The sequence below is a fragment of the Copadichromis virginalis genome, linkage group LG2 (genome assembly GCF_057382275.1).
Source record: "Copadichromis virginalis isolate Kocher_CV1m ecotype Utaka linkage group LG2, C_Virginalis_male_GT1.1, whole genome shotgun sequence".
In the NCBI taxonomy this organism is placed as follows: domain Eukaryota; kingdom Metazoa; phylum Chordata; class Actinopteri; order Cichliformes; family Cichlidae; genus Copadichromis; species Copadichromis virginalis.
Window position 1 is genome coordinate 23,042,883 of NC_140619.1, and position 15,059 is coordinate 23,057,941.

Consider the following 15,059-nt stretch of genomic DNA (forward strand, 5'->3'; position numbering starts at 1 on the left):
TCCCAAAGACCACAAATTGTACACATTAGTATAAACATTAGTTAACTTTGCTTCCCCTTTCCCTGCCCTGCAGCATAGTGACCTGTGCTGCTACAATGAAACAGTACGTGGAAGCAAATGTGTCGGAGCGCAGCAACACCAGCATCCAGTACTTTCTGAAGATGTGGAGTAGCGTGAGCGAGACCTTAATCTTCACCTTCCTGGGAGTGTCCACCATACAGGACATCCACATGTGGAGCTGGCCGTTTGTGTGCTCTACACTGCTGCTCTGTCTCATCTGGAGGGCCACGGGTATAAGTCTTCCCCGCACTTTAAAACAAGTTATATCACAAGATCAGCAAAGTGGATATCTAAACTCTTTCTCACTTCTTAAAAGGCGTGCTTTTGCTGACCGCGTTTGTGAACAAGCTCCGGAGGAACGCCGTGACCTTCCGAGACCAGTTCATCATCGCCTACGGTGGCCTGAGAGGGGCAATCTGTTTTTCCCTGGTCTTCCTGATTGATGACTTCCCAAAGAAACGACTCTTCATCACCACTACCATCGTGGTCATTCTCTTTACTGTCTTTGTACAGGTGGGGCAAACATGTTCGTGAATTGTAAGGAAAAAAGTTTGTCATAGTTTGAAGGTGGATTTTATTTTCTGAGTCTGGTTTGCAGGGGATGACCATCAAGCCTCTGGTGGAGCTACTGTATGTGAAGAGGAAGAAGAGAGCTCTGCCTACTCTCAGCGAGGAGATCCACAGCAGGGTGAGAGATCACAGGAATCACAGCTAAGTGTGGATTTGTGATAGGGCTGTAGATAACTCTGGACACTACTGATTTTTAGATATCAGTAAATTAGCAAAGACTGTCAAGGATTATGATCTCAGAAGAGCAAGGCTTACTAACCAAAAGGAAACAAGGTGAGTTCGGTTTTTTCCTATGCAAAGCATACAATGTTTGAAGGATGCACTGAAGTGGATGGTGCACAGAGAGCAGCCTGTTTCATGAATTTCTTTCAATACTTCCAAAGGATATCATTTTTTGGAAGTTATCTGCAAATAATCCTGTTTGTTGTTAGCTCATAGATCACCTGGTGGCAGGTATAGAGGATGTGGTTGGCTACTGGGGGCAGCACTACTGGAAAGACAAGTTAGTTTTCCGTGTTTAACTGTTACTTTGCCTTCTGCTTGTGTTTTATCATAAAGCGTTTGTTGTGCATATAAAAAGATAAAATATGAAATGACCAGCAGGTGGCAGCAAACACTATGCACATTTTCTACAAGTCACAGTATTGCCATCTGTGTGCTTGTGTGTGTGTGTGTGAGGTTTGAGCAGTTCAACAAGAAGTACCTTCGCCGTTTCCTCATCCGTAACGACCGCCAGGCTAGCTCTAGCATCCTCAGAGTTTACCAGGAGCTGGAGAGACGGGAGCAGAGGGGAGTCGAGGAGGAGGCCCCGCCGATGTAAGAAAATGGTTTTTGGACTGTGTCAGTGTTTGTCCTTAAAGTTCCCAGAATAACGGAAGAAAGGTTCATGACCATAATCAGGGTTTTCTAAAAACCTAGAGTGGATCCTCGCTCCCAAGGGCGACCTCTGCTACCGGAGGAGATGGAAAGCATCAGGCGCATCCTCTCAAGAAACCTCCAAAACTTCAACAACAAGGTAAAGTTTCTATGCCACTGTTAGCTATTTCCTAGTTCCAGCTACTATAACTTAGAAATTGCACAATGTGTATAATTCAGCTCCACACTTCTGGGCTCATGCATGTGTCCTCACTCCAGCAGACACCAGCCTACAGCAGACACACCCTGCACCAGGACACATCGGTGGACAGAACAAGGAAGCCCCTTTACAGACACCAAAGTCTGGGAGAAAGATACTCATACAACACAATCACACACTTTCAGGTGCATGCAAACTACCTGCATTTCCTCATGTTCGAGTTTTATTGAACAGAATTAAAAAGACTGAATGGTTAGGAGAGTAAGTTCACAGGGTTGCAGGGGTGTCGAACTCCAGGCCTCAAGGGCCGGTGTCCTGCAGGTTTTAGATCTCACCCTGGATCAACACACCTGAATTAAATGATTAGCTCCTTACCAGGTTTCTGGAAAACTTCAAGACTTATTGAGGAGGTACTTTAGCCATTTGAATGAGCTGTGTTGGATCAAGGACACATCGCCCTCGAGGCCTGGAGTTCGACACCTGTGGCTTGGTGGATTCATGTTGAAATACTGCATCCAAGTTTAGGAATCTGTTTAAACTCTACGTGAATGATGGAGTGTCGGTATCAGAGTAGAGAACATCCTCCATGGTGCTGTACTGTGTATTTCTACTTTTGCAGGGGGAGGATGGTGGGCTAAGTGAGCCACAGAGAGTGAGAACTGGACTTAGCAGATCTCACACAGGTAAAGACGCAGCCAGATGCACAGCCATGTGAAACAGAAAGTCTTGACAGGACTCTATGCAGTCCTATAAAAAAACAGCCAAGTCCTCTGCATGATTCAGCAGCTTGTAGGACCAACTTACGTAACAATAACTTGAATCATTAATTCTCTGTATGACCTTATCAGTCTCTCACATCATTGTCAATACATTTTTCCTGCTCTTCTTTACATCATTGCTTCAGTTCATTGCGGTTTTGCAGGTTCTCTGAATGTCCCACCACAGTTTTTAATGAAGCTGATGTCTGGACTTTGGCTCAGCCATGGTAACACCTCGATGTTTGGGATCATTACCATGCCAAATAACCTACTCTCAGCCAAACTTTAGCTCTCAGATAGCATTATATTTGACTCTAGATGACTTTGGTGCACTGAGTTAAACTCAATAACTGCAAGATGGTGAGACAGCTCAAATTCGGTCTTGTTGGTCTGTCCAAATGACATTGTTTCAGAAGTTGTTTGTTCAGATGCAGCTTTTCAAAACTAAACCATGCTGCCATGGTCGTTTTTTCTCCTGGCACTTTAAAACAAGCCATAACTTATCTCGCCAACCATTCTGTCATGAAGTTTAACATTTAACATGCTAACTGAGGCCTGTGGAGTCGGACATGCAGCTCTTTGGTTTTTTGCAGTTTCTCCAGGCTGCTACTTTCCAGGCTACATGACCAAAATTATGAATTAAGGCTGCTACTTTCCCCTCATATGGAACCAATAAGGGTGCACTTTGTTTTTTTTATGTGATCGCATAGAGTCCGACAACCACTTTCTTTTTCAAATGTCTGTTTATCAAACTTATGTTGAACAAATGGAAAGCTTTACTTTTAAAGGCTTTTTGCTTTTCTTGCTAGTTATTACGTAAGATTAAAACTCAGTCATCCTGTCTACTTCTGCAAAATTGTGTTTTAATTCATGCAGTTTTTTAACTGTGTTTGCTGTCTCTCAAACTTTCTGCTCTAACTTAAAGAAAAGAAAGGAAAAAAAACAAAAAACAGCTTATTAGTATTTCTCTCCCTCCTGATCTTTGACCAGAAGCTTTTTTGACTTTGTGACTCTTGAGCTCACTTCACCCTCTTCCCTCTTGGCAGTGTGCTCCATAAGCCCACGATCCACTCTCCTGGACTCCTCAGACTCAGCTGGCCCGGCTCAGACTAGATCAATGGATCCAAAAGCTGCTAGAGAAGACCTAGTCTCTCCAAAACATCAAGAAACCGTGGAGAGAGCCGCCAGGAAACACCTCAGCTTTGTTTTGGAGAATGAGAAGCAGCAATGAATGCAGACTGTGAGACACGGGGAGGGAGGGAGAAAAACATATGAAAGCAAAGAACTCAGCGTGTTCCATCATTTGAAGTGATAAGTACCTCGTATTCCTTTAAGCACAGAGTTGTGAGGTGCAAAGCAGAACTAGTAGAAGTCTTCAGCAATTTCATGGATGCATCCCAAGTAAATTCCTCATAAAATGAATTTAATGGTTTTATTTATTTATTTGCCGGCTACAATAAAGCTTTTCTCAGCTCTATGTTTCACCTCTTGAACAACTCTTGCATCTCCAGCCTAATTCATTTTCAAAGCACCATTCCCAGAGTAACACCAACATTACAAATACCTCGCAGTCATAAATGCTGATACCTGCTGCCCACACCGTCCTCACGCCAATCTTTCCTCTCCTTGTTTCCTTTACAAATGCACAGCAAAATACATACACTGGTAATCTGACGAGGACAGGCTTACTGCGTCCTAAAATAACTCCTGTCCCCCCACCTCCCTCTGTTTGACCTGCTCGGTTACTGTAGCATTTTTTTCCTCACAGCTCCCAGCATGCCAGGGAGTGGCTGAGAGAGGCTGGTCATGTTCTTTAGGATTGGGACTGGGCAGACAGCCTTCAGAGTGGACACAAGTAAGGAGTCACTGACCTGAAGACTAAAAGCTAAGAGGAATCATACTTTAAAGCGGGGTAAAGGCCGGAGTTATGAGGGTGGGAGCTGCAGCCCTGTCTGGGGGGATTTTTGGGGTAATAGGGACTCTGTGTTTCTTCCTGGCATTTGGTACTGACTACTGGCTGGTCGCAAGCGACAACTGCGGACCATATAGATGGCAAACACAAACGACACCGATGGGGGACAAAGATGCCAACAGGACTGAGGTAGGACAGATAGAAGTGCGATTCCTAACATACTGTAAGCAATCACTGATCACTTCCATCAAAACACATCAATTCAATAACAGCAACCGAAAATATTATTTTTAACTGGTCACACGTGAAAACCACAAAAAGAATAAACGGGGAAACCCGATCAGGTGCTGTGGACTCGCTGCTGTGCCACTATAAGATATTTAAAGATGTCCTGAAGCAATTTACAACCTTGTTTCCAAAGAAGCTGGGAGGCTGTGCAAAACACATTTATAATCACAGAACATATGAGTTTTAATTAAAACTAGAACAAGGAAAACAGCAAATGTTGAAGCAGAGGGATTTTGTTTTTAAAAGAAAAAAATATAAGTTTAGATTTTGATGCTACCGGCATGTTTCATAAAAGCTGGGTCAGATGCTTTGCTGCAATATCGAATTCTTGAAACGTGGCAGTAGCGTTATTCTTTCTTGTAAGGATTCCAGCTGCCCAGCAGTTTGAACCTCTCTTGCTCCAAATGTTTTGACTGGGCAACAGCTCCACCCATACTGGAATACATGCAGAACGTTGTTTGCTGATATCTTGTTGAAATAAGCAAGACCTTCCCTGAAACAAGACACTGCAATGCAGCATATTTTGCTCCAGAACCTGAATCCACTGGTCAGCATTACCGGTTACCTGAGTAATGCTCACTAATGGCTCAGGGGGTTGGGAAGCGCATCTGTAACTGAAAGGTTGCCGGTTCGATCTCCGGGCTCTCTGTCCTGCTCGTTATGTCCTTGGGCAAGACACTTTACCGTACTGGTGTTGGCCAGAGGGGCCGATGGCGCGATATGGCAGCCTGGCTTCTGTCAGTCTGCCCCAGGGCAGCTGTGGCTACAACTGTAGCTGCCTCCACCAGTGTGTGAATGAATAGTGGAATTGTAAAGCGCTTTGGGTGCCTTGAAAAGTGCTATATAAATACAATCCATTATTAATCTACTTCCATACCAACACAGGTACTGACTTTTAACCGTGTCAGGGCAGAGGACTCTTAACCTCTTTGGCCTGCAAGAGAAAGCAGTCAGACTACAGTTCTCCACTTTGCCTCTTAGATAAGTTCAACTGGAGTGTTTTTAAAAAATATGTTTTTGTCTCTTTAATGGCATAGCAAAGGTCTTGCATTTGTGAATCCAGTAAAAGTTGCTGACTGACAATCATTATCAGAAGTCTTCCTGATTTGGAAACCACTGCATTTTTTTTTTTTTTGACCGATTACACTCTGACCAAACGTGTGGGAGGCCAGGGATGTCTAAACTCATTTTACATAGTGGTTAGTACAGCCCAGTTTGATCTTAAATAGACTGGACCAGTAAAACTCCCCTTTCTGTCAGTGTAAAGACTTTGATCCAAACATTAAATCCATGAGAAGAACAAGAAGTGCAGTTTAAACAGCACGCCTCAGTCTTTCCACATGATAAATTCGCAAAAGTACAGAAAAAGTTCAGCTTGCTCATTCCCTGCACTGTCCTCACTGGTACTTTACGAGTTGTTGGAGGTCTTCATCAGAAAAGCTGTAAAACGTATGAAAATACAGTTAAAGGTTCAAAATCAGTGGGCCTGATTGGAGCTGTTGCCGGGTTGATTCTGGCCCCCGGACCTTATGTTTGGCCTTCCTGTTGTAGGTGACTGCACTTCTGTAAAGTGTGCAGGAGAGGAGTTAGAAGAGACATGTGGACTTGTAGTTTGTATTTAGTGGCCTTTATGATCTTTTTTTTTTTTGGCCTGTCCCGTTTGGCTCTTTTGCCATCAGAATTGTTGTCTAAAGGCAAAGAAAGATGCCCAACGGATTTACTTTACCAAACTGACCATCCCAGCCTTGCCGTAATGGTCCATTTGATTCACCTTTTATTGTTTATTTTATTTTCACTTACTGAATACGGGACAGACTTGACTGGGGGAAAGAAGGGGAGAAAGAAAGAGGGAAAGAGAAACAGCTGAGAAGAGGGACGGGGGAGAAGGGCAAAAGACAAAAACCAACAGAACGGGCAGAGAAAAAAAATGCATATATCAATCACCTGGATCACCTGCTGAGAAAGAAAAAAGAAAGCAAGCAGAAGAGAACAAGAGTAATAGAATAAACAACATCACAATGATATATGGGAATATGACAGTAAATACTAAATGTTAAACATTATTGTGCAGCACATAAGATCAACAGAACACAGTGTGCTTTGAGGTAGGAGCCAAAAAGGGTGTAGTTTGTGGGTGTGATCACCCATGTGTACACCTGTGAGCATGGACGCGCTTGTTTTTTGTTTTTTTAAAAGGTTCCTTCATGTAATAATCTGCTAGAGGGTGTGGGGGGGCCACAGCCCCGTCCTCCAGGGCGTGAAGCAGGTGTGGAGGAGATCAAAACTCCAGACATCCAGAGGCCCCCAGAACACAAGAGACCAAGGAAGACCAACAGAGGGGCAGCTGCGCCACTGTCCCGGAAAGAGCTGAGGAGAGTCCCAGATGAGGGCTCACTCAGCAGCCGCGGAGCAGAAGCCAGGGGGAGTTGCAGTGACGCGCCCGTGAGCTCCGCCGGCAGCCAGCTGCGCCTGAGTGACCGAGCCCCAGGCCGAGAGGCCGGGGGCACCCCACCTCCGAAGTGGCCCGAGCGAGCCCCAGGCTCCAGGCCCCGATAAGCGGCCGCCAAGGAGTGAGCCGGTGTGTACCTGGACGCCCATCCCCGGACACAAAGAACCACCAACGCACCGATGTCTGAGGGGGTCCGCCACTGGCAGGGGAAGTGGTGGTAGGGGGAGATAGGCCTCCAAACCTTGGAGGGCCTGAGATGTCCCCAGAGAGGTGGCGCCTGACACCCAACCTGACATATAGACACAGACATACAGGCACACACAGATACAAACATCCATTCCCACCCTCATGCTCTCATATGCACTTACTCCACACTCAACCAACGTGGAGACAGACATAAAGAGACGTTGTACACACGATCACACTCCCCAAGCGTACTCTACAAACCGGGTCTAGGTGCCCTCGCCCCTGGAGGGGGGAACTGCACCCAGACCCAGGTGGTGTTTCCCTTTTCCCTGCGGTGGGGGGAGGCAGACCGCCCCGACTCCGCAGCAGCAGGAAGGCTCCACACTCCAGACCGCAGTCGGACGGCCAACTCCTCCTCCTAGCCCCCCTGCTCCAGCAGGTCGCAGAGAACGGGGGTGAGAGAAGACTCCAAACCTCCCTCCACCCGCTCATTGTAATGTTGATGCATGTGTGTTCTAAGGTGCATTTAAAACCCAGGAGGGCTTGGAGCTACCTGCCAGAGAGCAGCAGGTAAGCGCATGGTCCCTCCTGCTAGCCCTCAATGTCTACGTGTATTTAAAATTGAGAGGTGGGCAACGATGCCAGGGGTGGGGTGTACACCCTGATGGTACTTTGGACTCCGTGTATCGTGCCCACCCCCAAGATCCTATATGTATGTGTAATGAGAGTGTGAGTAATGTGAATATCTAAGTTGTGGGATAAAATTGAGGCAGAGGCAGCCAGAAGGGGACAGAGGGGGGGTAGCCTCCTCTGCACCCTGGTGACATACCCCTACTCCAAGGCCCTGCATGTGTGGGTGGTTGTGGTGGAGCGGGAAGAGGGAGGCAGCTGGAGATGGGGAGGGAAGGAAGGGAGGGGCAAGTGACCCCTCCCTGGGGCCAGCTTCCCCGCTGACCCCAGTAGGCACCCCCATACTCCGCGACCCGCCAGGGAAAGGGGGCCCAGGCCCATCCAGACCGGGCCCAGTGCAGCAGCGCCGCCCGGCCCCACAGAGCCCGGGACAGTCCACCCAACCCCACCACAGAGAAAACTGCACCCACCCCACCATCCACTCATCTTCCAGACTACATAAGACAATAAACACCCAGGCTGAGATCTTCCTCCACCTCTCCTGTATCTCCCCCTCCTGCAGAGGGAGCTCCTGAGGAGAGGAAAGCTCCTGCAAGATGTGACAATCTCCCCCACCAGTTGAAGAGCCCCCCAGGTGGCTCGACGCACCGGCGGCACCCTGCTCCAGGGCTGGGCCCCCATGCACCCACCCGCCCACAACCCCGGCAACACACCAACCAGGACCCAAGCCCCCGAGGCCCAGTCCGGGTCCCAGCCCAGAGACGGAGCGTTTATGATCTTACCACAATACCTCCAAATGCACCTTTCATCAAACCCTCCCTGCTCATTACACACCTACATTCTGACTTCACATCCAGAGTTTGTGACACAGCATCCCATCATACACACTACAGTAGCATCTTTGTGAAGACGAGCATGGCTCTGGTTAAAATATGAACATGCTGATATTAAGCAAATAAGCAGCCGAGGTATTATTTCATGAATAGGAGACAAAAACAGGGATTATATAGAGTATGTCAGAGTAATCCACCCAGATGTTGAGATCTTTCAGTCTGGACCACAGCTGTGGACCACCCAGTCATCACACACTGACATCCTTGATAACCTTTTGCTGCTATCAGCATGCTGCTGAAAATTTGAGTGTATTTCATAAATTTTATATTTTTGGTCCATCACTTCGACTGCCAGCTGTAAAATAAAAGTGGTTCGGGGTAAGGTTTGACAAAACTGTGGCACCTTGATATGACTGTTTTTACACGGCGAGTAGGACTCTCACTGACGAGCCGGCTGAGCTTCATGTGTAAAATCAGTGGAGTGGCCCTTTAATTTTCCAGTTTATTCTCCCATGAAGCACTTGTGTGAAAGTTCAAAGAGTGCAACGTAAGGGATATATTTATAAAAGCTAATCCCCCAGTGAATTCCTCCGTAACATCACAGAAACAAAGTCTTTCATTTTCAATAAAACAGGATGATTAAAGTTGTTGTGTTATTCGGCGCCATCAATCATATTTCTGACAAGCGAGCAGAGAATATAAGTTCCCCCTCGAAAACCTCACAGACCAGCAGGCCATAATCAGAACCACGTTTGATGCCGTGGCTCCAGTGAAGTAGGGAATCACACAGAGCCGCGAGCGCAGACGTGTTGACAGCGCTGACAGAAAATGGGATTCATCCATCTTTAGGTATTCGAGCATCTATCTGTGTGATGTCAGTCTGTCTTCCATTTCTTTTTCTTAGACGCTGTTGGTGGAAGAAGCGAGTACCTCCCCTCCTTCCCTCACGCTGCACCACGAGGGCTTTTTCTGGCGCTGTGCGTTTCAGGTGGAGCCCACGACGCACGCAGTGCTGGCCACTCTCTTCAGTACGTAGGCGAAACTTTCCTCTAGTTAAGCTGAGCAAAGGTTTTCTTGGGAGTTGTCCAATGTGGTTGCGTGTCCCTTGCTCAACACTGCGGTCTCCTTGACATGCTACAAGTGCAGAAAAGAAAAATGCCCATATATGACAGTAAATGTAAAGGATTGCTAAAATATGTTGTTTATGGGGTGTTTTGGGGCTTTTTGTTTTCCCCCGACTGCATTTTGCATTTGTGTCTTTTTTATTTTCTGCTGCACTTAATGTTTCATCACTGAATTGAAAAAGAAATCCAGAACAACCATTGAGCATATTGTTATTCAAGTGGCCCGATAGCTGAGTGTGCTTCTGCCACTCATTCAGACACTGCTTTTAGAAAATCTAGTCAATGATGGGAAATAAAAGGCAACAATAAAGTCAGTACTGAATTATGTGTAAGCCTTAATATGTCTGCTGTTTATTGTGGTTATAGACCTTTGCCCATTATTTTGAGTGATTATTTTTGTAAACCTTTCTCATTTTTTTAACTATAGCAAACCAGCCAGAGTCTAAGGTTTGCATCCATGGTTACCTCTTCCCGCTACCGGTTGCAGTTGGACAAGTCCCTCATCCAAATTATGACCCCACAGCAGGTAATTCACAGTCTCAAATATATGCTGCATGGACACACGTCTTTCTGTTTCCTGTTGTTCAGTAGTGAGGTCAAATCTATGCAAGACATTTTATGAACAACAAAATATGTACAAATAATCGTGGATAGATTATTTGACGCCAGCTGGGTGAGAGGCAGAGGTTTGGAGAAGACTGATATGAGGATGCCGGATACACCAAGTGCCTATCTGGGAAACGGAGAGAAAGAGGGGGAGGGTGGGACCTAAAATTGAGAACAGACAGGTGTTTGGAGCAGGTACAGGTTTTTAGAAGAGGAGTGCTTAAGGTGTAGTCTCACTCCTAAACTTCAGGTAAAATTATCTTTGATACAAATCTTTGATACATGATTGAGAAATATTTTTTACTCTTGAATAAAAATATGGGTATTTCCCAAATGCTGTTTAACAGAGCGATAACTTGTTTTTAGCACAGCTTGTCCGAACATCCTTGTTTTATTTTGGATGCTTACATTATTTTTGCTTTGCACATAGAAACAAAATTATTTCACAAAAACTACCAGGTTCCAAATAATTACCTCCTCGATGCTAACAGTCAGTCGTTTACTCTTTTTGCTGGATAACAGCCTGCAGTCGTTTGTTGTAGTTTTCAACATGTCTCACATGCTCTCCAGATTTGATGGTCTTCCAGCAGGGACCCTGGTTTTCAGTTCATCCCACAGTGATTTCCAAGTCAGGGCTTTGCATTTTTTTGAACTGGCCAGTCAGTAACATTTACTTTGGTGTTCTGGAGGTAGTTGTTCCCCAGGAGCGACATATTTTGGGTTGTTGTTGTGTTTAAAGATAAAGAGACGACCCAGACTCAGGTTTGTTTTTGAATGCTTTTAAAATCTTCACATAAACTTCATGATTCCTTCCACCTTGATGAGATTCCCAGTTCCAGACCCACTGAAGCATCCACCCATCATGATCCTCCCACCACCGTGTTTCACTGTGGGGACGCTGTCCTTTGAGATGTAGAACTCTCACTACTTTCTCCAAACATCAGCAAAGTGTCTGTGGACAAAGAGCTCTAGTTTTATCTCCTCTTCTCGCTCTTCTAGTGTGCATTATCTGTCTCTAGGGTGTCCTTAGCACACCGCAGTCTGGCTTGAAGGCGTGTCTTCTGCAGAAGTGAAGTTTTTCCTGGTCTCCAGTCTCGCATCATTCCTGTGCAGGGCTCTAGTGATTGTCTCATTTGAGACTACAATTCCCAACTTGGCTAAATCATTCATGGGTGTCTTCGCAGTTATTCTGGGCTCTCTAGAAACATCTCTCACTAGTTTTCTTTCCAGAATCTTTGAAATCTTTCACTTCCTACCACTGCCAGGCGTGTTCTGTACTCTGTGGGTTTCTTGGAATTTATTGAGGATACTCCTCACTCCTGTTCTTGACACTTGTATAACAAATTCCTTCGATCCGTTAAAAGAAGCAACGCTTAATAATTTTGGCCTCATCTGTAGGTCCCCACATATATATCAGTAGTAAATCCCATCTTTGCTACAGCAGTAAAGATTTAGCAGAGAAATACTTAATCTGGTATTTATTATTCAGTCAAAAAGTGCTCATATTACAGCCTAAACGTATCAGGACCATATCGAAGTTATTAAAGGACCAGCCTGAAGGAACAGTCTATTTTGGGAAATACTTTTTTGTGCTTTCTTGCTAAGCGTTTTATGGGAAGATGGGAAACACTCTTCTATTTGTGTGTTAAATAGGACAGCATTTAACCACATCTACAGATGGCTGGTTGTTTCCAATCTTCTTGCAAAAGATCAGAACCAGCGTTGCCTTCCTGTGACTGAAACCAAACAAAATGAACATGTAATGACTGATGTGGAAGAGCAGTTTTCTTGCTTTCTTTTTCTCAGAGCCAGAGTAACTGGATGCTGACTTTAGCTTCTTACATGTAAATGATCCGTTCTTATATGACATCCTTTTAACCTTGGCAGCTCTACAAAGCACTTTGCAATGTGTTTCCTATTCTTCCATTCACACACATACACAAAATTCCTGGGTAGGAATGCAAGACTCGCCAGCCGACAGGAGCAACCTGGGCTTCAGCATCTTGTTTGCGGACCGGTCAGCAAATGAATCCAAGGGGCTGGGATTAAACTGAAAACCTGAGCAAAAACACCCTTTCTTTGCAGAACACTTATGGGATTCCACTGCTGTGCTTGTGTTTCTTGCAGTGTTTCGGGGCTTCTGGACCGTGCTGATAATCCTCGGACTCGTCTTAGCTCTGGCTGGAGGCTTCCTCTTGGTCTGTGGTGTTCCTTTCATCAGCTACAAACTCTACAAGTTGGGCGGGGCCTTCCTCTTAGCTGCTGGTAAAATATAGACTGCTGCCTGTGCATCTATGTGTGTGTAAGTCCTAACTGTAGCGTGAAATAAGAGACGAATGCACAGACGCACATTCATTCTGCAGCCTTTGCTGCTGTCAGCTGTTCATACCTGTCACATGATAAACACACACCCGGCACGCGGAGCAGCAGATGTCACTCTGCAGTGTTGTCACTATAACGACAGCAGTAAACACTGCCGCCGTGGTAACAGTAGAGATGAAGAGGAGCTGCGTTCCTCTGCAGCCACTCACAGCACTGACGGCCTCTGTGTCTGTCTCTCTAATACTGTCTCTCTCCGCAGCCTGCCTGTTCCTGTTCACGCTTCTGCTCTACGTCCTGTGGATGGAGGTGGTGGATGTGAAGAGCTACATCCTTCAGGAGAGAGGGGAAACATGTCCGAACGCTGAGGTTTCAGTCCTCTACGGCCTGTCATTCATGGTGGCGGCTGCCGGAGTGCCCCTGGAGCTCATCTCTGGTTTGGTCTTCTTGCTGGTAGGCCGTGCAATTCATGCCAGCAAGTGACCTGCCCGCCTGGATCACAGGGTGGAGAGGAGGGGAGCGGGTGGTGGTGGAGAGGCCTGACTTTTTTATGTCCTGCACTTGACTGGATTAGCGTGTTTTTGGGATGTAAATACAGGAAAGACTGCCGCTGCTTTGGGTCTCCTGGAAGTTTTCTGTCTGTCTCCCACTTTGCTTAATTTCTCCTCAAATGTCACTATTTACTTAAACATGTTATCGCTGCCATGTTTTACTATCGCCACAAATGATAAGCAGACGGTGAGAAGTGCACGGGTGAACCAGCTGTGTCCTGATTCTGGCGCGTGATCAAAGTGTGTTTAGCTGCAGCAGAGTGAGGTGGGAGGCAGGAATGGCTGGGTGGACTGGAGGCTTGGGGAGAGGGTGGGGGTGGAGCGGGAAAGAGGAAGATATTGGGGGGGAGAGACAGAAAGAGAGAGGGAGAATTGATGCATGGAGGGGGGCACAAGGGTGCTTTGAGAAATGAACAGCTGTTTGTGGGTTTGGTTGGTGTACAGCAGGCCAGCCACCTGCCTCCTTCACCCCAATCACATTTTACTCCTCATTCAATCCCCCCATGCTTTATTGTTTCTTTCTGGTTTTTTGTTCTTTTTTCCACCTTTTACAGAAACTTTAGATTTAGATTTCAAACCCAGAGTGCAGCTAAATCCAAAAATAATTCCCAAAATGAGCCGTGCCCTATAGGAATCTTTTCTTGTGTTATTCAAAAGGAGAAACGCTGACGTGTGATTGTATCACAAGTGCTACAATATTAGCTCGTCTTTCCTTTTCACTGCTCTGAATGGAAACAAGCGGCCGGACTCTCGATCACATATCAGCTTTCATCTGAGGAGCAAGAACGGCAGTGATAGTGGTGGGGTGTATGTCTGCTTCAAAGGACTCGACACACGTGTGTTCATGCACACGCAAACACACACACATACACGCTGTGATCAAACTGTCCACTGATTTCTGAAATACATGTGCACATAATATCTAAATATCGTTACTAGAGCTGCTTTATGCAAGACCGACTGTAACATCTTTGCAATGAAATTCTGTGTGTGGAATTATTTCTGCGCAGAAAATACAACAACATATATCAATAAAACTGACTCGACTTTGTGACATAACAAATGAACACTGGGTCCTTTGAGCAGGAAGTCTGAACAGCTGAGCACAGCTGGTTTCTGACAGGATTTCAACCACAGGGGGAAAAAAAGCACCACTTCTGATCTGAGGAAGCGTGATGACAGTCTGACAGATGAAAAACAAACAGAAGAAGTCAAAGCCTGTGGCATGCAGTCAGTGATTTGCTAGTGGCGCTACATGCGAGGCTGATGATGTGGTTGTCGCTACCATTGCTGGCCACTCAGACAGACTTGGACCAGCGGATGTCTCCAGTGACAGTTGAGCTTTAATGGCATGTTTTACATTAGCTTTGTTTTCTGTTAAGTGTACTATCACTGAAAATAATTTAATAGCAAGTAATAAGTGTCCTGTTTTCATTCCATTTAAGGAGCACTTAGCATTCCCTCTGAAAAGAAGGTCTTTGATTAGGCGATGGCTGTCAGGCTCGAGGACGTGAGGGTCCTGAAAGAGATGAGGCAACACTGGAAGTCTTTCAGGCAAAGGGACCGAATGGCACTGGGGAGGAAGTTAGGAACAGAGAGTGGGTAGTGCGGCTTGTCCTAGCATAATCCCTTTAAGTATTTGGGCCCTGTCCTTAGAACTCTTTGAACAGGTCAAAATATTCTTCTGGTTCACTGAAA

At 45.9% G+C, this 15,059-nt stretch overlaps 2 protein-coding genes across 6 annotated transcripts in view; both read left to right on the forward strand.

Annotated features, from left to right (window-relative positions):
* The window catches only part of LOC146717305 (sodium/hydrogen exchanger 2-like), a 13,618-nt gene extending 9,668 nt beyond the window's left edge, over positions 1-3,950 (forward strand). For 4 of the 5 annotated variants that reach the window (XM_085474190.1, XM_085474202.1, XM_085474209.1 and 1 more), the window contains exons 6-14: positions 74-291; positions 377-573; positions 659-748; positions 1,062-1,132; positions 1,309-1,446; positions 1,549-1,645; positions 1,765-1,890; positions 2,325-2,388; positions 3,510-3,950. In XM_085474190.1, coding sequence (XP_085330316.1) covers positions 74-291; positions 377-573; positions 659-748; positions 1,062-1,132; positions 1,309-1,446; positions 1,549-1,645; positions 1,765-1,890; positions 2,325-2,388; positions 3,510-3,694 — 1,186 coding nt within the window. In that variant the 3' untranslated portion in view covers positions 3,695-3,950. The remainder of the gene's footprint in view (positions 1-73; positions 292-376; positions 574-658; positions 749-1,061; positions 1,133-1,308; positions 1,447-1,548; positions 1,646-1,764; positions 1,891-2,324; positions 2,389-3,509) is intronic. The other variant, XM_085474197.1, reaches the window with a different exon arrangement.
* Positions 3,951-4,241: 291 nt separating this feature from the next.
* LOC146717306 (transmembrane protein 182-like) lies at positions 4,242-13,660 on the forward strand. The gene is made up of 5 exons (XM_085474248.1): positions 4,242-4,564; positions 9,666-9,789; positions 10,313-10,411; positions 12,619-12,756; positions 13,073-13,660. Exons 1-5 carry the CDS (start codon positions 4,391-4,393, stop codon positions 13,291-13,293), a joined length of 756 nt encoding a protein of 251 aa, XP_085330374.1. The 5' UTR covers positions 4,242-4,390; the 3' UTR covers positions 13,294-13,660.
* The last annotated feature ends 1,399 nt before the right edge of the window (positions 13,661-15,059 follow it).

Excerpts from the sequence above, each read along its gene's own strand:
- LOC146717306 (XM_085474248.1), top strand. The coding sequence starts at position 4,391 with ATGAGGGTGGGAGCTGCAGCCCTGTCTGGGGGGATTTTTGGGGTAATA. Across the intron at positions 9,790-10,312 it reads AGTGCTGGCCACTCTCTTCA|CAAACCAGCCAGAGTCTAAG; the intron begins GTACGTAGGCGA and ends TTTTAACTATAG. Across the intron at positions 12,757-13,072 it reads GGCCTTCCTCTTAGCTGCTG|CCTGCCTGTTCCTGTTCACG; the intron begins GTAAAATATAGA and ends CTCTCTCCGCAG.